The sequence below is a fragment of the Kogia breviceps genome, chromosome X (genome assembly GCF_026419965.1).
Source record: "Kogia breviceps isolate mKogBre1 chromosome X, mKogBre1 haplotype 1, whole genome shotgun sequence".
Taxonomy (NCBI): domain Eukaryota; kingdom Metazoa; phylum Chordata; class Mammalia; order Artiodactyla; family Physeteridae; genus Kogia; species Kogia breviceps.
Genome location: NC_081330.1, coordinates 91,746,289 through 91,767,043, shown reverse-complemented (window position 1 = coordinate 91,767,043; position 20,755 = coordinate 91,746,289). Strand labels below are relative to the sequence as shown.

The window sequence follows — 20,755 nt, the reverse complement described above, 5'->3', positions numbered from 1 at the left end:
TAATATACTTTCTTCGGTTTGTTTTTCATCTAAGCTAGCCCATCTACAAACTCTTAAAAGTGATCAAGAAAGCTGCATCCTTGGGATTAGAAGGGGGATTATCAAGTTAACTGTGCAATTCTGAGAGAAACAGGGAGACCACAGGTGGCAAAACTCTAAATAGCTTGTGAACTGAGATTTGGATAAACCGGATGACTTAGGAACTTGGACATGGGTTATATCCCTGTGTTTTGGGTGCTTAGAAAATAACCCAGGGTGAGATCCAGACACAAGTCCAACACTGTATCACCAGTCCTTGAAATTGGATGCATTCCCCTCCCTTGCCTCGGATATATCTGACCACGAAAACAATGACACAATTCAAAAAAGTTTTTTTTCACATTCTTGCCCAGTTTGTTGGACACCCTGTATATGCACAGTCCAACTGCTCAGATGTATTAGAAAATACAGTCGTGCAGCATGCAGTTCACTGTCCTGATGGTAGAGGGTGCTCCAGCTGGGACAGAATGCTGCTGGGGGTGGGGAGTAAACGGAGAGGAGAAGGAATTGTTGGCTCACAGGTTAGTAAGCAGCCAGTCTAGCAGTTGTTTTCTAGGCACGTTTCCCATGGCTTCATCCAGTAGTCGTTCCTTGAAGAACTTCATGACCTCTTGAAGAAGATCTCCTACACTGTACCCCTTCTCTGCTGCTTTAGCTAACACTTCAGGAAGCTGTGGAGAGAGCAGAGATAGATAGAGTCACGTGATGCTTTTGGAGTCAGGGCCCAGACGGAGAAAATCAGCTACACCCCATCCACCTTCCTGCCTATGATTCTAGGATTAAAGGCTGCCACAGGTCCAGGACTGGAGGCTGCTGACATGGCTTTCCTTTTTTTCTGGACCCTCCTTTAATGGCATAGATTAAGATGCCAAAGTTCCTTTCTTTTTGAGCTTCAAAAAACAAACTCTGGAATCAATTGTGTTCACTAATACTTCTCATCAGGTACTCGGATCCATCAGTTAATCTGTACTGATTTCTAGGTCAAGGTTAGGGGTTGCCATTCCCCTGCCTCCCTAAAAAAAAGTACATGACATTGGAAATAGGCAGGATAATTTGGTTTAGTATTTTATTTTTCTGGAATCCATCTAATGTAGGAAACAGCTGTGGGGTGTGTGTGTGTGTGTGTGTGTGTGTGTGTGTGCATGTGCACGTGCATGCTGCACACGTGTGCAAAACATAAGACTTAAAAATTGCTCCCTGATGTTTTACCAAATAGTTTGTTGAAAGGATCACTGATAAAATGAGCTAATCTCACTCTCCTCCTCTTGGAAGTACACAGGCCTTAAGGTATCCAGAGCTCCACATAATTAATGGTTCATCACTTTTGTGTCTTTATGAGGTGAGAGTAATTCATGAGTCACATGATAAAGAACAGACTCAAAAAACTGGACTGCTTCTTGGGCTCTAAGTACAATACCGCCTCCCTGCCCCTACCCGTTCCAACCCTATTTCCTCTTGCTCCTTGTTGCATTGCTTACCTTCTTCAGTTGTCCAGCATCATCTCCCATGAAGTAGAGCATGGGTATGTTAAATTGTGAGGCTGCAATCCACTGCAGGACATCCTGGAGCTGCTTTCACAAGCTACTTGTTGAGCACTGATTATAGACAGTGATTTCGGGTTGAGGAGAGTCTTGATAGTTCTGTGACATCGCAGCATTGTGACTGCATCTGGGGCCACCGGCCTGGTAGTTGGGGTTGTTGGCCAAGGCTGCTTGTCCTTCCAACTCAGCAAGGGCTGCCCCATTGTTGCTCTACTTAGCCATGATAAGGCACAGCTTCATCACAGATTCTACCAGTTGGTCTATAAATTGTCGGTTCACTTGCTTCATCCCACTGATAAAGTCAAGCTCTTGATTGTCCTGGCATTGTTCTTCCCCTTTGTCAGGCCTCTTGGACATGGAGGCTCCTTTGTCTGTCCTGGGCTCAGAACGTTGGTTCTCACCTTCACATAGATCTCCACAGTTGAAGGAGCTCTCACTAAGCAGTTTTTGAATCAGTGACAGAACGATGTTTGACATATCCAGCCTCTGGGAGTCCAGGTGTTGATTCTCCTTTAGAGAGGTGGATGATCCAGGTGCTCCACGAGATTCTAGATGTTTCATTGAAAGTGCCTTGGCACTTTGGCTACCTCTGCACTTTTTGTATTGGGCACTCTGAGTCATATAGCCGGTGGTAGAACCGGGACAGTCTTTAAATGCATCTTTGCCCTTAGCCTGCTGGGTCAGATAGTATTGGATCAGCCTAAGGGCAGAGGCAGTCAAGTCCTTTGACAATGACTCCATGGAAAGGCTGATCTTCTCTCTCTTTTCCTCCATATTGGCGCATGCTTTGCCAGCCATCTTGCCTTGATTGCCTTGATGTTGGTTCCACATTGTCAGGCTCTCCTTGAGGGTATGTTCACTGACTTCCTCAGCACTGGTCAATGACTTGCACTCCTCTGGTTTCATTTTGCCTTTGCCCTTTCCCTTCATCTCGGCCTTCATAGCTGAGAATTCGAGACTTTGGTTCTTGCATTTGGGATCATGGCACCCAGCCTTCAAGGATGCATATGATGAACTCTGAGACTTAGTTTCCTTTTTTTCCCCAAGAAGAGCACAGACAAGATGCTTCAGCATGACCTCCATAATACCAGCAGTGTTTTGTTTCCCATGGTTGAACAGATTCCTCTTGACAGTTGAGACAAAGTTGGCCATCAGGCCCCTGGTGATATTATGTAGGTACTTCACGCAGGAGTCAATCAAATAGGACACAGTTTTCTTTGGTGTGTTTTAACAGCACCCTCAGGCCCACACAAGCTTGAATTGGCTTCCCAGAGCTATGAACTTCCAAGTTCTGCTTAACAGAGACCATCATGTCAGATGCCACTTGATTTGCATAAGCCATGAACATTTTGCTGATCGAATCTGAAAATTCTTTGTTGTCTCTTTGGCACATCTGTTTGTCTCCACTTTTGCTCTTGTTGGATAATTCACTATACAGAAAGGTTTTTTGGCCACCTTCCCTACACTCCTCCCCAGTGCCCTGCCTTTCTGCAGAGGTCACTTCCACAGCATCATGGGCCATTTCAGAAGTGATCTTGCTCACAGCAGTATGAGGGCTGTTTTTCCCTTTGTCCCCACTGGGTGGATAGAATGAATGATGAAGACATTTGCTTCCACCTTCCAACTTCTCCTTGATTTTCTTATGGGCCATCTGGATCACCAGAGGAGATAGTCTGTTGACATAGAAGGAAGGGTCATCTGTAGAACATTCTCCATCAGGGGAGATAACTGCCCTCTGATTGCTACGAGATTTGGCTGGTGGGGTGGAAGGACTCTGGTTATTGTTGGTTTCTTTGGCCGCTGTCATTTCCAGATGTTGGCCTTGAGGTCCTTTGGCCACGTAATCCATTTTCAGTTGATCAGCATAGACTCTGTAGCAGTTTCCAGAGGGCAGTTTGTGATATTTGCCCTCTATGTCTCCTACTTTATGTCTACAGCTAGAGGATGAGGAGCTAAGTGCATGTTGCAAACACAAGACGTACTTCTGAAGATCAGTGAGTAGACGATCGAGGACACTTGTAGAATTAGAAGGAGATTGTTTGAAAAGGCACACTGGCCTCTCCATCTAAAAAAAGAAGACCTATCCATAAGGCTTTGGGTAGGCTACTTCTTTCCCCTATTGTATTTAGAAGATATAACTTCTAAGTTGCACAGATTAGGGATTTGGCTTTTAGTATTTGCATGGGTGCATAACACACAATTATATCCATTAAGACATGTTTAAGCACAAGTGGCAGCAACAAAAGCTCAGAGTAGATACATTTGTACACTTAACTATACACAAGTGTTATCAATATGTTTGTCAATTTCATCTGAGTATGTGTGCTTATTTCAATACATGTCAAAAATATGTCAGTGTCTGTCGTGTGTGTATATGCACATCAGTATATCAATTCATGAGTGTGAACATGTGTCAGTCTGTACTCTTAGTGTGTGAAAATGTGCCTGTATGTGTGTGCATATGTGTATGTCAATGCACAATGTGTGATGTCACCATGCGTAAGCATGTGTCATAATGTGTTGACATCATACCCATTGTATATGTCAACTGTATAGGCCAGCATGTGCATGTTAGTATGTATATTTTGTACATGTATGTGAATGTAAAAATATGAGTGTGTATATCAGTGTGTCTCTGAATATGAAAATAAGCAAGTGTCGAGTTGAGAGAGCTGCATATGTGTTTATGATATAAATCCAATAGCATGTATCACACAGCTATAAATGTATTTATATATGTTGAAGCATACATTCAGGTATTAGCATACATACTCATCAATATATTAATATATAATTAATGTATAATATATTAATAAATATGTGTGTTTAAAATGAATATGGGGCTTCCCTGGTGGCGCAGTGGTTGAGAATCTGCCTGCTGATGCAGGGGACACACGTTCGTGCCCCGGTCCGGGAAGATCCCACGTGCTGCGGAGTGGCTGGGCCCGTGAGCTATGGCTGCTGAGCCTGCGCGTCCTGAGCCTGTGCTCCACAACGGGAGAGGCCACAACAGTGAGAGGCCCGCGTACCGCAAAAAAAAAAAAAAAAAAAAAAAGAATATGTATAAATAGGTGATTGTACAATGACTGTGTATATCGATATATTAGGTATCAGTTTATGTTATATTTATATACTATGTCAATGATTGATGTATGTCAGTGTTGCATACACACTGGCATTTGAGTGTGTCTGTGAGTACATGAGTGGGGATGTCACTGCATTTGTGTCAATATGTATATCAGTGTATACAAACGTGAGTTAGTTAATGTGTCACTTTGTTTAAGTTTGTATGTGTGTGTATCAACATGAGGTATATTTATAAGTTAGTATGCCTGTACCTGAGTCTGCATGGTCTGTTTTGATCAAGGCTTGTGTGTATCAATGTGAATGTGTGTTTATGCATAGTATGCTTGGATGTATATATAAATGTTCATGTGTATCACATGTGGGCACATTAGTGTGTCTGACTCTGTATAACTGTATATCTTTGCATATGTGTGTAAGTCATTGTTGTGACTAGATCACTATACATAAGTTTGTTATTTCAGTGCTTGTGTGTGTTTGTCAGTGTCACATGTAGCCAGGCATGTGTATGGCCTGGCTACAAATTTTTATAAATTATTTTTTGTTAATGTACATACATGTATATATCTATGTGTGTGTCACTTTGTGTAAACATACATGTGTATATCTATACTTGTGACTGTGTATGCCCATGTTTGGATATGTGTATACATATTGTGTACACATCTACTCAGCACTAAGTACCATTGCCCTCTTTGCTCCATTCATTGCTTCATCACCATGAATTCCTGGAAACGTGAGGTCATAATAAGGTCCACATTTTGCAAATGGGCTTCAGTTACAATCAAGGAGACCTGCATTGTGTGTAGTAAATATGGGCTCCTCTTTTAAAAACAAACACCAGAGATTGGTTCAAGATGACAGAGTAGAAGGACATGCTCTCAATCTCTCTTGTGAGAACACCAGAATCACAACTAACTGCTGAACAATCATCGACAGGAAGACACTGGAACTGACCAAAAATGATACCCCACATCCAAAGACAAAGGAGAAGCCACAATGAGATGGTAGGAGGGGCACAATCACAATAAAATCCATTCCCATAACTGCTGGGTGGGTGACTCACAAACTGGAGAACACATACCACAGAAGTCCACCCACTGGAGTGAAGGTTCTGAGCCCTACATCAGCCGTCCAAACCTGCAGGTCCACAACGGGAGGAGGAATTCCTAGAGAATCAGACTTTGAAGGCTAGTGAGATTTGATTGCAGGACTTCGACAGGACTGGGGGAAACAGAGGCTCCACTCTTGGAGGGCACACACAAAGTAGTGTGCACATTGGGAACCAGGGGAAGGAGCAGTGACCCCATGGAAGACTGAACCAGACCTCCCTGCTAGTGTTGGAGGGTCTCCTGCAGAGTCAGGGGGTGGCTCTGTCTCACTGTGAGGACAAGGACACTGGCAGCAAAAGTTCTGGGAAGTACTCCTTGGCGTGAGCCCTCCCAGAATCCGCCATTAGCCCCATCAAAGAGCCCGGGTAGGCTCCAGTGTTTGGTTGCCTCAGGCCAAACAACCAACAGGGAGGGAACCCAGCCCCACCCATCAGCATTCAAGCAGATTAGAGTTTTACTGAGCTCTGCCCACCAGAGCAACAGCCGGCTCTACCCACCACCAGTCCCTCCCATCAGGAAACTTGCACAAGCCTCTTAGATAGCCTCATCCACCAGAGGGCAGACAGCAGAAGCAAGACGAACTACAATCCTGCAGCCAGTGGAACAAAAACCACATTCACAGAAAGAGAGACAAGATGAAAAGGCAGAGGGCTATGTACCAAATGAAGGAACAAGATAAAACCCCAGAAAAAACAACTAAATGAAGTGCAGATAGGAAACATTCCAGAAAAAGAATTCAGAATAATGATAGTGAAGATGATATCCAGGACCTCGGAAAAAGAATGGAGGCAAAGACCGAGAAGATGCAACAAATGTCTTACAAACCTAGAAGAATTAAAGAACAAACAAACAGAGATGAACAATACAATAAGTGAAATGAAAAATACACTAGAAAGAATCAATAGCAGAATAACTGAAGCAAAAGAACGGATAAGTGACCTGGAAGACAGAATGGTGGAATTCACTGCTGAGGAACAGAATAAAGAAAAAAGAATGAAAAGAAATGAAGACAGCCTAAGAGACCTCTGGGACAACATTAAACACCACAACATTCACATTATAGGGGTCCCAGAAGGAGGAGAGAGAGAGAAAGGAACTGAGAAAATATTTGAAGAGATTATAGTCAAAAACTTCCATAACATGGGAAAGGAAATAGCCACCCAAGTCCAGGAAGTGCAGAGAATCCCATACAGGATAAACCCAAGGAGAAACATACTGAGACACATAGTAATCAAATTAGCAAAAATTAAAGACAAAGAAAAATTGTTGAAAGCAGCAAGGGAAAAACAACAACATATAAGAGAACTCCCATAAGGTTAACAGCTGATTTCTCAGTAGAAACTCTACAAGCCAGAAGGGAGTGGCATGATATACTTAAAGTGATGAAAGGGAAGAACCTACGAGCAAGATTACTCTACCCTGCAAGGATGTCATTCAGATTTGATGGAGAAATCAAAAGCTTTGCAGACAAGCAAAAGCTAAGAGAATTCAGCACCACCAAACCAGCTCTACAACAGATGCTAAAGGAACTGCTCTAAGTGGGAAACACAAAAGAAGAAAAGGACCTACAAAAACAAACCCCAAACAATTAAGAAAATGGCAATTGGAACAAACATCAATAATTACCTTAACGTGAATGGATTAAATGCTCCAACCAAAAGACACAGGCTTGCTGAATGGATACCAAAAAAAAGACACATATATGTGCTGTCTACAAGAGACCCACTTCAGACCTAGGAACACATACGGACTGAAAGTGAGGGGATGGGAAAAGATATTCCATGCAAATGGAAATCAAAAGAAAGCTGGAGTATCAATACTCATATCAGATAAAATAGACTTTAAAATAATGTTACAAGAGACAAGGAAGGAGACTACATAATGATCAAGGGATCAATCCAAGAAGAAGATATACCAATTATAAATATTTATGCACCCAACATAGGAGCACATCAATACATAAGGCAACTGTCTGCAGCTATAAAAGAGGGAAACGACAGTAACACAATAATAGTGGGGGACTTTAACACCTCACTTACACCAATAGACAGATCTTCCAAACAGAAAATTAATAAGGAAACAGAAGCTTTAAATGACACAATAGACCAGATAGATTTAATTGATACTTATAGGACATTCCATCCAAAAGCAGATTACACTTTCTTCTCAAGTGCACACGGAACATTCTCCAGGATAGATCACATCTGGGGTCGCAAATCAAGCTGCAATTAACTTAAGAAAATTGAACTCATGTCAAGCACCTTTTGTGACCACAACGTTATGAGATTAGAAATGAATTACAGGGAAAAAACCATAAAAACACAAACACATGGAGGCTAAACAATATGTCACTAAATAACCAAGAAATCAGAGGAAATAAAAAAATACCTAGAGACAAATGACAATGAAAACACAATGATCCAAAACCTATGGGATGCAGCAAAAGCAGTTCTAAGAGGGAAATTTATAGCTATACAAGCCTACCTCAAGAGATAAGAAATATTTCAAATAAACAATCTAACCTTACACCTAAAGGAACTAGAGAAAGAAGAACAAACAAAACCCAAGGTTAGTAGAAGGAAAGAAATCATAAAGATCAGAACAGAAATTAATGAAATAAAAACAAAGAAAATAATAGCAAAGATCAATAAAACTAAAAGCTGGTTCTTTCAGAAGATAAACAAAATTCATAAACCATAATCAAGACTCATCAAGAAAAAGAGGGAGAGGACTCAAATCGATAAAATTAGAAATGAAAAAGGAGAAGTTACAACAGACACTGCAGAAATACAAAGCATCCTGAGAGACTACTACAAGCAACTCTATGCCAATAAAATGGACAACCTGGAAGAAATGAAAAAGAAGTTATAACCTTCAAAGACTGAACCACGAATAAAGAGAAAATATGAACAGATGAATCACAAGTAATGAAATTGAAACTGTGATTGAAAATCTTCCAACAAACAAAAGTCCAGGACCAGATGGCTTCACAGGTGAATTCTTTCAAACATTTAGAGAAGAGCTAACACCCATCCGTCTCAAACTCTTTCAAAAAATTGCAGAGGAAGGAACACTCCCAAACTCATTTTATGAGCCCACCATCACCCTGATACCAAAACCAGACAATGATACTACAAAAAAAGAAAATTACAGACCAATATCACTGGTGAACGTAGATGCAAAAATCCTCAACAAAATACTAGCAAACAGAATCCAACAGCACATTAAAGGATCATACACCATGATCAAGTGGGATTTATCCCAGGGATGCAAGGATTCTTCAACATATGCAAATCAATCAATGTGATACACCGTACTCACAAATTGAAGAATAAAAACCATATGATCACCTCAATAGATGCAGAAAAAGCTTTTTTTTTTCTTTTTTTTTTTCTTTTTCTTTTTTTTTGCTGTATGCAGGCCTCTCACTGTTGTGGCCTCTCCCATTGCGGAGCACAGGCTCAGCGGCCATTGCTCATGGGCCTATCAGCTCTGCGGCATGTGGGATCTTCCCGGACCAGGGCATGAACCCATAGTCTTCTTTATTTTAGATTCCCCACACCAGGTATTTGGAACCATGGGAGTATCATATTGACTTGGGAAAATGCCAGTCAGGAAAAACGACAGGCTGGGAAGTAAATTTAAAAGGAGGTCTAGAGACTGTGGGGTTAAATTTAGTGATTTACTTCTCCCCAACCCCATTCACTAAATCTCACCTGTATCCTCTTTTCTTTATCCACTCTTGGGTACCTTCAAAGAGTCAAGCTCACCTCATCCCCTTTAACTGAATTTTAGCCCTACCAGCAAGGATCTTGCTTATAAGCCCATATCTTTGTTAAGATAAGCATAGCAAGATGTTTTCCTGTAGGTACCTGAAATTAGGAGAGGGCATTCTGAGCCTCTGTAATAGTGTCACTGTGAGCTACCTGAGCCTTGAACTTACTGTGACTGTGAGCTTAGGCCTGTGTTCTCTAGAATATCATAATATTTAAATTTTGGGCCTGTTTGACAATAGTTCTCTTACTATCTCTGAACCAGAGTCCTCAGATTAAGCATTGGACTCTGGGAATGAGAAAGGGTAGACTCGGAGGCTAAGTCTATACCTTAGACGAGTCTTGCTTCTTAGTATCCTTGATCACAGTAATTTCTTCTTCTTTCAGTTTCTCCAGGTTTAAGTCACCTTCTGAATTGAGACCAGCAGCATCCTATGGAATTAAAGGGCAAGATTCTTGTGAAAATTTGCTTTTTGAGACTTCTCCAAGCTGACCCGCTAGGCTACTACTTCAAAGCATGAATATCATGTCTCCTATTATCCCCTTTCTTTCTGAAGGAAAGGTAGGCTTGTAAGGCTAGCTAGTCTTTGAAGAATGAGATAAAGCTCCCTCTACAAATTACTACTCCGTCCCACCCCACTGAAGGTATTCACAAAGACATCAGTCTCAGGAACCATATTCCATTAAACATCAACCTTTTGGATAGGGTTCCCCTCCCCGGCCCCACTTTTCTGACATGCTATCTTCTATGCCTTCATTCTTTTAGCCCTACTAGCAACTTAAGTGGCTTATAAAATGAGATTTGGTATCAAGAATGACAGCAAATTCCGAACCAGGGATCATGGGCTCATGAGAACGATGGCTTCCCACCTGAGTCCCTGTCACCTTTCCGCCCTCTGCCACAACCTTTCCCTTTCCTCATGCTGAAACTGATAACCCTTCTCAGCATCCTCCCACCCATTCCAACTCTGAGGGAAGCAGAGAGTACCCACCTTAGAATCTTCATCTCCGATGATCAGGAAGGACCCATCAGCACAGCCTATCTGCATCAAATGAAGATGGTGAATTTATAAAAATTCTAGAGAAAAGCCCTTAAATTCTCTGGGAGATGATAGTAGCACTTACCTTATCGGGTTCTTGTGAGGATTGATTGAGATAGTGCATGTAAAGCTTTTAGTAGAGAGCCTAGACATAGTTAAGTACTCAATAAACAATAGACAAATGATTTTTATTAGGCAGACAGAATCTTTTTTTAATTTTTGAATTTAATTTTGTTTATTTTTTTATACAGCAGGTTCTTATTAGTCATCAATTTTATACACATCAGTGTATACATGTCAATCCCAATCGCCCTATTCAGCACACCACCATCCCCACCCCCCGCAGCTTTCCCCCCTTGGTGTCCATACATTTGTTCTCTACATCTGTGTCTCAACTTCTAGGCAGACAGAATCTTAATGTTACTATATTTCCTAGATGAGAATACCTACCTGTGAGAGAAAGAGGCCCAAAATACAATATCCACATTTACTGAGAAAACTGAGAAGAGAGATGGCTTGCCCAACTGACACAGACTCAGAAGTGGAACTTGTATTAGAACTCAATTCCCCTGGCTCCCAGTTTGGAGCACTTTCTACTACACTAATGTTGCCAAAATGTGGTGTTTTTACTATTGATGACATAGAAGATTTTAAGTGGTACATGGATAAACATTTCTCTGTTTAATAGGTGCTTTTTATTGTTATTCATTAGGAAAAATACATATTTTGCCCTCCTGAAGGAATCCAGCTTTAGGGTAACTTACTGGTAGCTAGGTGACATTATTTAGACTTCAGAGGTGTGAGATAATAGAGGCTGGTAACTAGCTAACCACCACCCCTGGCTCCCCTCAGGCTCCCCCATCAGCCTCCCCTCCTCAGCTCCTTCACCTCACTCCTCATCTTGCCCCTCCCTTGAATTGTCCCTGTGTGATGTATGAGCACATTGGTCCCCCACAGACCTTACTGAGCTTGATTCCTTGGAGAAGTCACAGTACCACTATCCATTAGTCTATCCTGGGCTCCAGTATATATCTATACTCAAATGCCAAGCCATTCTTGGTAGGAGTCATTTTGTATATTTACCACTTTCTGGCCCTGATCTTGCTGTCCTGTTGGGCTGTAGATTTCTACCTTGCGCACAGGCTTGTTGCTATGTAACCAGTCAATATTATTATCAGACATCTGGAAAGAGAAAGAAAATAAATCTGAAAGTCTTATATATGACTTTTAGAAACTGAGTCAGTTTGAGTAAGAATCCCTAAAGGGGTTTCTGAAACCCATCTCTGTTTCATATAGGTTTAGGCTAGGAACTGGTGGGGGAAGCCATGGGGGAAGGACACTCTGAATTGTTTGAACCTGATGATCAAGATCATTATCTTTTAGCTCAATCCATAGTCTTCTTTAATTTAGATTCCCCACACCAGGTATTTGGAACCATGGGAGTATCATATTGACTTGGGAAAATGCCAGTCAGGAAAAATGACAGGCTGGGAAGTAAATTTAAAAGGAGGTCTAGAGACTGTGGGGTTAAATTTAGTGATTTACTTCTCCCTAACCCCATTCACTAAATCTCACCTGTATCCTCTTTTCTTTATCCACTCTTGGGTACCTTCAAAGAGTCAAGCTCACCTCATCCCCTTTAACTGAATTTTAGCTAAACATAGTCTAACCCGAGTCTTTCTCATTACATTAAAGAAAGTGAAATTACTTACCACATAGGGCCACTAGAAAAGACTAAGGTGTATACCAGTAAAGTGATTAATTCTTTTTATTAAAACAACATATAGAAAAAGTTTCTGAATACTGGGAACACTCACTCTAATAGCCATAAGTATAAGTAAGAGACACATGTCTGCTGGAAGGCCAGACCCTGATCCCATAGGACAAAGTTTATTTGAAAGAGAGAATAATCTCTGCCAACTTCCTTCAACCCCCGTGCCACCTCCCACCCCAACCTGGAAGTAAAAGTAAAAAGGAAATGGCAGAAGCCACTGACTGATTTTCCCTATGTAAGACACATTTGGGAAGATTCAGTTAAGAGCTCAGTAGAATTGTTTTGGTATCTGGGGTTGAATTTGATTTATCTTTAAAATTTAACAAGAGAAACCTTTTGTGACAAGTATTATAGGGCAGTTGAATTCCTTTCCCTTCACTTCCTTCAAAATTTAGACCCCTTTAACCTCGAGCTCCCCCCCCCGCCTCCCTCACTTCCTCCCTCCATTCTCCCTCCCTCCCTCCATTCTCCCTCCTTCCCTCTCTCTCCCTCCCTTCCTCTGCCTCTCTCTTCCTCTCTCAGTCTCAACATTTTAGTAACAGCTATCCTCTGGTGGCTAGCCTTTCACAGGATACTACTACATTTTGATACTTTACCATTCCCCCTACCCCCCTCCATCTCATTCCCCTAGATCTTCTTGGAGTCTCCCTTCAAAAATCTCTAGAAATCCCTGAAAAAGTTTTAGGAAGAGGTTTTCCACATCCTCAGAAGAGGAAGTTTCTTTTTTTCAAGAGCTAGAGATCACTAGCCTAGAGAAAAAGAGAGGGAGGCATAGAGGTCCCTCATGTGAGTTGGATATACCCTCAGTCCAAATCCTAAAAAAAAAACTGTAAAAAATAAAATTATGAAATTATTACCTTGATAATGAAGTTATTTTAGATGTTGGATGAACATGTGCCACCTAGAAGGGAGATGTGCCCCTTGAGATGGAAGTGGGCAATACCAAGTTCTTGGGCACCTGCTGCTGGCTGCCACCCCATCACCTGTTGGATGAGACTGAAGGAGCCAGGCTCTCCGCACTGCTTCTGACCCTAGCACATGACAACAGGGTTTGTTGGGTCATAATGCCTGAAACTGTAGCAACCTTAGCAAAGGGTGGGCAGGCTGGCAAACTCAGTAGCCCTTCTCAACAAAAGCACATCAGGCTGTCTGCTGTACATTTTTTCTGTTCTGTCTAGAAGGGTACACATATTTCGCTTACATTTTGTCCAGCTCACAACTCCTTAAGACCTCCCTTCTCATTACTCTTCAGGCTAGACTTCCAGAACAATCTAGTCATGTTAGTTACCAGTGGAGGTCTGTATTTTTCATATACAGAATGACCACCAGCCTCTGAATAAAACAGTATTAATTTTCACATCTTAACTTATTTCTCTTTGGGTTTCCCTCTAGATATTTAGAGTTACGTGGCAAGAGATCTTTGGATTTATGTAGAAACAGAGAAATGTTTAAGTCCTTTCTGGGTATCCTGAATAAAAATATGAAAGTAGAAAGTATGAGACTGCCTTAGCAGCTTCTGTAGTTTCACCTCATCATCAAGACACCCCCTTGGCTAGTCAAAAAGAAGTCAGAAGATGGCGCTACCTTTGTAGTATCAGAGTAGGCTATTTCGTAGGAACTTGGAATGATTTTTTCTTGTACATTTGGATGCTGTGATGACCCTTTCAGTCTGACTCAAGATGTAGCTGCTTTCCTCAACCCTCCAAACTATCCTAAAGACTTGACTGCCAGTTGGTACCAGAACTTCTACTTCATGACATCATTCTTTCTATAGAGAACAGTGACAGCAACAAAGACAAGGGCTCTATCCTTAGGATTCTGGGTGTCTAAGTGGTCCAGCAAGCTTTAACCTTTATCATGAGACATAATTGGCCCCCCCGCCAAAAGCCAATCCACTTAGGTCAGGGACAGCCTTTCACAGACTCCTCAAGCCATGAAAAGACCTGAGCCCCACTTATTCTTTTACATTATGGTCAGTGCTAGATGGCTGGTTACAGTATACCTTAAAGCATTATCCATTACACTTTGAGATGCCTTCAGTTTAGCCCCAGTTTGGAAACAGCCCATAACCAAATGCTCTCATTGTGCCCAAGTCTCATCTTATTTTCTCCTTGTCCTTTCTTCACCTGCCTTCACATTAACCTCATGTGAATAACTGCATCTGAATTAAAAATCAGTTGAGATGACCACCTAAATCATATACTTTCATATCCTTGGTTCTACTTCCATTTCTTTTTTTATCTGTTACCCTAAAATTACATGTCTTAACCGTCCTGTACAGTTTTGACCTTGTCAATTCATGACATCAGAGACAAACAAAGCTGGACCTTTGTTAAAGGTGGCAAGACCTATTTTATTCAGGCTTCTGAAGTAAGGGAGAGACTTCAGGTGAACAGAGCTCAACTCCACTGAAACAAAAGGCTTGTTAAATGCTGGGGAGTGCTAAAGGAAAAGTGCTGAGGGAAATTTTGGGGGTGGGAGGTTGATCAATGTGATCAGGGCATCTGCGTTTGCTAACTGGTACTTAACAAAGTTAGGTTCCTACCCTTTCATAGAGACTGAGAGATAGGGGCCCTATTTTTCTTGATGATTATGTTTCAAAGGGACGACTCCCAGGTCTCTGAGAAAGAGTTTCCTGGGTTGTAGAAGATACATCTCAAAAGGACAGAGAAAGGATTTACAATCACAAGTTTTCTAAAGTAAATGTTCTGAGAAAAGGGAGGTCAGGGGGCTATAGTCAAGTTTTGGCTGGAATAAACAGTAAATTCTTTTGGCACTTTTGAACTTTCTCAGGCAAGCTTTTGGCTCTGTACGCGCAGGCTCAGTGACCATGGCTCACGGGCCCAGCCGCTCCATGGCATGTGGGATCTTCCCGGACCGGGGCACGAACCCGCATTCCCTGCATCAGCAGGCGGACTCTCAACCACTGCGCCACCAGGGAAGCCCAGGCAGGCATTTTAAAGAGGCTGGGGTCATCATCCTAGGGACATGGCCTTGAGGTGACAGAAACTGTGCTGTTGTTTGTTCAAGTCTCTTGATCTCTTAATGTAGGGGGTGGATGGAATTGTGCTGAAAGTTGTAGTTCATATAAGGCCAAGGTTGAGGCCTAGTTGAGAAGGAAGCTCAGAGAAGCCTGACTATATCAAATCATCATGTTGTACACCATAACTACATACAATTTTTATTTAAAAATAAGTTTGTGTCAAGGAGGATGGCTTTGTCCATGGTGATGAGTTAGAATACATAATACAGGACCTGCTTTTCCTATACCACCCATTTGTCAAGGGGAACTTTTGATGATTAAAGAAACAGTTGGAGCTCCTCTGTCTGGCTCATGTCTGTGGAATAAGAAGCAAAGAAAGAAAATGTTTATTTATTCTTCAATCACAAGAATGTATACCCCTAAGATAAAAACAAATAGACAACAACCACCAAAAAACCAAAAAACCTCTGTCTCCCAGCCCAGAAGGGGACAACTGTGATCCTGGCCTGGAAAATGTCTTACCATATCCCCTAACTGACAAAGAGAGAACTATTATGGATGATTAGAGGCCTGTCCTTTGGCACTCCAATCCTGTCATCTTGGAAGCTAACCAGGAGCAAACAAGAGCAGCTTTTGAATTGGATGGGAAACCAATAATGAAATGTAAGGAGGTTTAGTCATAGGTTACAGTGTATCCACTGCCTCTTCTTTCTCGCTGCTGAAGCTCTCAGACAGGCCTGTACTGACTAGAGATGGGGATAGATGGGGGAGAAGGGATATCCAAAGAGTTAAAAGAAGGAATATGGGGGCTTCCCTGGTGGTGCAGTGGTCAAAAATCCACCTGCCAATGCAGGGGACGTGGGTTCGAGCCCTGGTATGGGAAGATCCCACATGCCACGGAGCAAGTAAGCCCGGGCGCCACAACTACTGAGCTTGCGCTCTAGAGCCTGTGAGCCACAACTACTGAGTCCGCATGCCATGACTACTGAAGCCCGTGCGCCTGGAGCCTGTGCTCCACAACAAGAGAAGCCACCGTAAAGAGAAGTCCGTGCACCGCAATGAAGAGTAGCCCCTGCTTGCTGCAACCAGAGAAAGCCCGTGTACTGCAACGAAGACCCAATGCAGCCAAAAACAAACAAACAAACAGATAAATAAATAAATAAAGAGAAGGAATATGCTATGTTAGTGTGCATGTATGTGTGAAGTAGGTTAACCTTTAAGAGCCAAACACAGAGATGTTAAACACAGAAGCTTTGGTTATCATTTTTTTCCCCTAATCATCATCTGTTTTCTAACCTTGTTTATTCTACCCAAACATCTCTTCCACACAAACTTGTGAATAATTATACAAGTCAACACTTTAAATATGCTTTCAGTTTGCATTTGTTTTGAAAGAGCTATTAATAAAAATGGGACCTGTGTCTGTAATGTAATTATTATGAATAATGGCAAAATGAAATTTAAATGAGTTGAATGATCAGCCTACATAAAATCACTTTCTGCCTGTTAGTCCCACTAAGGATCTTCCAGACTCAGATTTAGCCTACCTAATTTAGTTTATGTGATGACACAGTGACCATTTGGAAAATGGGCCGTGATGCTAATGATTATCAGACATTATTTATTGTGGACCAATACAAATGGGAACTCCACTTCTTTTTCTCCTGAATTGTTTTCCAGCCATGAGAATACACAATGTCATTTAGAGTAGCTTCATGCAACCACACTAAAGTGAAAAATTAGATAGCTATTCTGAACATCTCCGCAATGGTGCTGCATAATTACTTCTGTCAAGTATTTATGTTATGTCTGTACTGTGCATATCTGTCTATCCTTTCTTATGAGTGATTGAAGCAGTGGAGGGAGAAAATAAAAGACTCTTTAAAAGCTATAAACATTCTCATTTTTTAAATTTCAGAGGGCAGCTGTTAAAGGAAAGCAGACTCAGATATGTTGGGATTTCCTTATAGGTAGGGACTAAATTAGGCAGCTAAGGTCTGTTCTATTGCCTTGTAGAAAATGACTTACAGCTATTTTTGAGGCGTGGGCTTGGTTTGGCAGTGGCCATTTCTAGTCAGGCCCCTCCCTCTTATAATTGTGAAATTTCCCTCCTGTGATTTCCTAGAACACTTGTTTATCATCTGTATAATTCATCTAACATTGACTAGATCTGGCCTCCTAGAGTTAATTAACTTTCCCTATTCCTGGATCACCTACATTGAAAGCCTGGAGGGCAGGTTTTCTGTCTCTTTCCTTGTATCTGCCACACTACTGGGCACACAGCTGGGCTCAAGAAACAAATGATGGCTTTGGAATTTCAGGCAGGAAACAAGTCAGAAGCCACATAATCATGGAATTTGTAATAATGACAAAAACCTTGGTTAGCTATTTGAGGGGGCAGCCTTCTTCTTCTTCAAGCAATAATTCTTATATTTCAGCGTGCATCAGAATCACCTGAAGGGCTTGTTAAAACAGTTGGGGAGCTCCCAGGATCAAGAGGGTAATGTACCTGAAAGGGGCATGAAAGTTCTGCACACACCTGTCCCCACCCCATACTTTGCCCTGTACATCCCTTCTTTTTGGCTGTTCTGGAGTTATAAACCAGTAAATGTAAGTAAAGTGTTAAAAAAACCAAAAACTAAAACCAGATAGTTGGGCCCCAATCCAGAGTTTCTAATTCTGCAGGTCTGGAATGGGGCCTGAAAATTTGTTTGGTACTGTGTTTTGTATGCATTATCTCGTTTAATTCTCACACAATCTTCTGAAATGGGTACTATTTCGATTCCGATTTTATTAATAGGTAGCTGGAGCAGAGAGGCCATTTGATTGGTGGTCTGGAACTGGCCACTACCATCATCTTGGAGGTGGGTGTCTGTGTGTGTGAGCAGAGATTAGTACTTTCTTCTCGGGTCCGAAGACGCAGAAGAGAAATTCCCTGAGAAGAAAAGTATCGAGGGTATCTACTCTGATCTTTTGGCCCCATCTGGTGGCTTCATGTCTGACTGAACCAAGTGCTGCTCCATTATCTCCCCCTGCTGGTGAGAATTGTGGGGTCCAACCGCCGGCCTGGGAGATCGCTTTTCCCGAGGCGGCTTTTTCTGAAGGCGGTTATACTGAGGAGGTTATCCTGAGGCGTTTTTTTCTGAAGGCGGTTATACTGAGGAGATTATTCTGAGGCGGTTAGTACCCCCCAACCCCCAGCCCCTCTTCCGTGTGTGTTTGTTTTCCTTGTTTTGTTTTTTTTTTCCGTTTCTGATTGGTGGGGAGCTCCTATCCAATGTATAGCATTTATTCCAATCCCTCCGTGGCTTGTTAAAGGTACAACATATTTTCTAGGTATTAAAAGAGCTTTTTGCCTTATATATATAAACATATAAATATATAATTATATCCCGTGTCAGAGCTGGAGATGTTGCTGAGGGAACTCGGCTGTTAATCGGATTTTTTTTTCCTGTTAAACCCACAAACTTGTCTCGAACATCTGACAAAAAATACTTAAATACTTAAATATTTAAACACTTAAATTATTAGCTGGTGGCAGAGTTTTTACATTTCCCTCCAAATTGTATCATTATCAGTGAGTGAATGTTTTAAACAAAGACCGTGGAGGAGAGGAAGGGGATCTGGGAGCGCGAAGCCTCTCAGGTTCCTTCACAGCCCTTGTAGCAGGTCCCCACCTCCCCCAACAAGCACACTTAAGGATCGTTAAAATAGGATGAAGACCACCCTAAAATAGGATAAAGACTGCCCTAGTCTTCAGCTTTGCGGTGTAGTGTGGCCCCGTGGGGCTATCAGGGTTAGACCTTCTGCGCCTGTCGCTTTCAAATCAAGATGGCAATGGGGGTAATGAGTTCCTGTGGCCACTAGGAGGTCGCAGCTGCTTGGAAAACGTGTTTGCACACAGTCCAAATATCACCCCCCCCCCGTACACAAACCCACTTTGCCAAGGCGTTCCTCAAATTCAAAGGGAAATTGGTGAGTCCTTCCTGCTCGAATCAGTCCCCATCCTAAAAACTGCATGTTTGTGTATGTTATATTTATTGATATATTTCCTTAATGGCCCTATCATAAAGATGTGTATAGGTTCAAGGAAAGCAGTGACTGTCCAGTTCTGTAGAGAACCTAACAGGGCCTCATGTACTTAGCCACTCAGTAATCAGTAATCACTTTTGGTGATGGCGGAGTGATTATGACAATAGCGACGGTGCTACAATAATCACTCAGCATGTGTCCTCTGAAGTCCTTCTCAGTTTTATATTCACCTTGCTTTGGGACTCGTCACACTCTGCCTTGTGTTATAGTTATTTCATTAGGAGCTTTATCTTTCCAAATACAGAAATGCTTGAGGAGAATGGCTGTTTTACTCATTTTCATTTACCCTGCAAGAAATAGTACTAGGTTGGTCTATATTAGTGACTGCTTAAGGATATTTACATAACTGAAAATTAGTGTGTACACCTGAAACTAATATAATGTTATATGTCAATTCTATCTCAGTAAGAAACGAAAGACAATCATTGGTAATGGTGGTTCAAGAATTGCTATGCCCAGAACCATACAGAAGTGCCTGGCCACGGCCAAGAATACTAGATTATGTTGGTCCAAACTGCTTGGCTTATTTCAATACCTTCCTAACTGGTTCCACTGAGTTTTTCCCTTGCCACTCTTCAACAGAATATTTTTAGAAGAACAATATATTTTATTAGCTACTGTTATTTTTTATGACAGCTTTATTGAAATGTAATTCAAATACCATGTAATTCACCTAAAGTGTACAATTCAGTGATTTTTAGTATACTCACAGAGTTGTGTAACCATCATCATAATAAATTTTAGAACATTTTCATCACCAAAAAAAGAGAAACCTCATACCGTTTAGCTATCACACCTCAGCTCCCCCAACCCTATACCTCCTCAGCCTTAGGCAGCCACTATTCTACTTTCTGTCTCTATAGATTTGCCTATTTTTAACATTTAATATGTGGAATCATACAATATGTGGTCTTTTGTAACTGATTTCCTTCACTTAGCATAACTTTTCCCAGTAAAGAGTTGTGACAACATGTGTGAAATGTTGTTTTGTGAAGGAAGCTCATCAGAGACTCAGTCATGCAGGCACCCTCTGCCTATAGCACATACCAAAAGTCCAGAGTCCCAGGAGGAAAGCTGGTGTTCATCAGAAACCATGTTGTTTGCACAAACAGTTAAAGTACAGTGAGCTATTCTTATCAGTTAGGGTGGAGGGAACCCTCCCCAAATTCAAGTTCCCAGATCCTAGCCAAGGGCCAAACTTGCCAGCAGGATTTTCAATTGATAGTATCCTCAGGCCTGCTATGTTAACTCTTTGCTCTACAGATTTTGATAGGGATTGCATTGATTCTGTAGATCAATTTGAGGAGAATTGCCATC

At 41.7% G+C, this 20,755-nt stretch overlaps 2 protein-coding genes across 2 annotated transcripts in view; one reads left to right on the top strand and one right to left on the bottom strand.

The window, feature by feature from the left end:
- Positions 1 to 554: 554 nt before the first annotated feature.
- Positions 555 to 13,965, bottom strand: AKAP4 (A-kinase anchoring protein 4). The gene is given in 7 exon segments (XM_059049725.1): positions 555 to 710; positions 1,518 to 2,792; positions 2,794 to 3,645; positions 9,880 to 9,981; positions 10,542 to 10,592; positions 11,673 to 11,771; positions 13,948 to 13,965. Coding segments are annotated over 6 exon segments (2,535 nt in total). The 5' UTR covers positions 13,948 to 13,965.
- A 4,444-nt stretch (positions 13,966 to 18,409) lies between these two features.
- CCNB3 (cyclin B3) overlaps positions 18,410 to 20,755 on the top strand; it is a 55,810-nt gene continuing 53,464 nt past the window's right edge. Inside the window, exon 1 of the mRNA XM_067022868.1 lies at positions 18,410 to 18,525. The gene's annotated coding sequence lies outside the window, so the exon portion shown is untranslated. The remainder of the gene's footprint in view (positions 18,526 to 20,755) is intronic.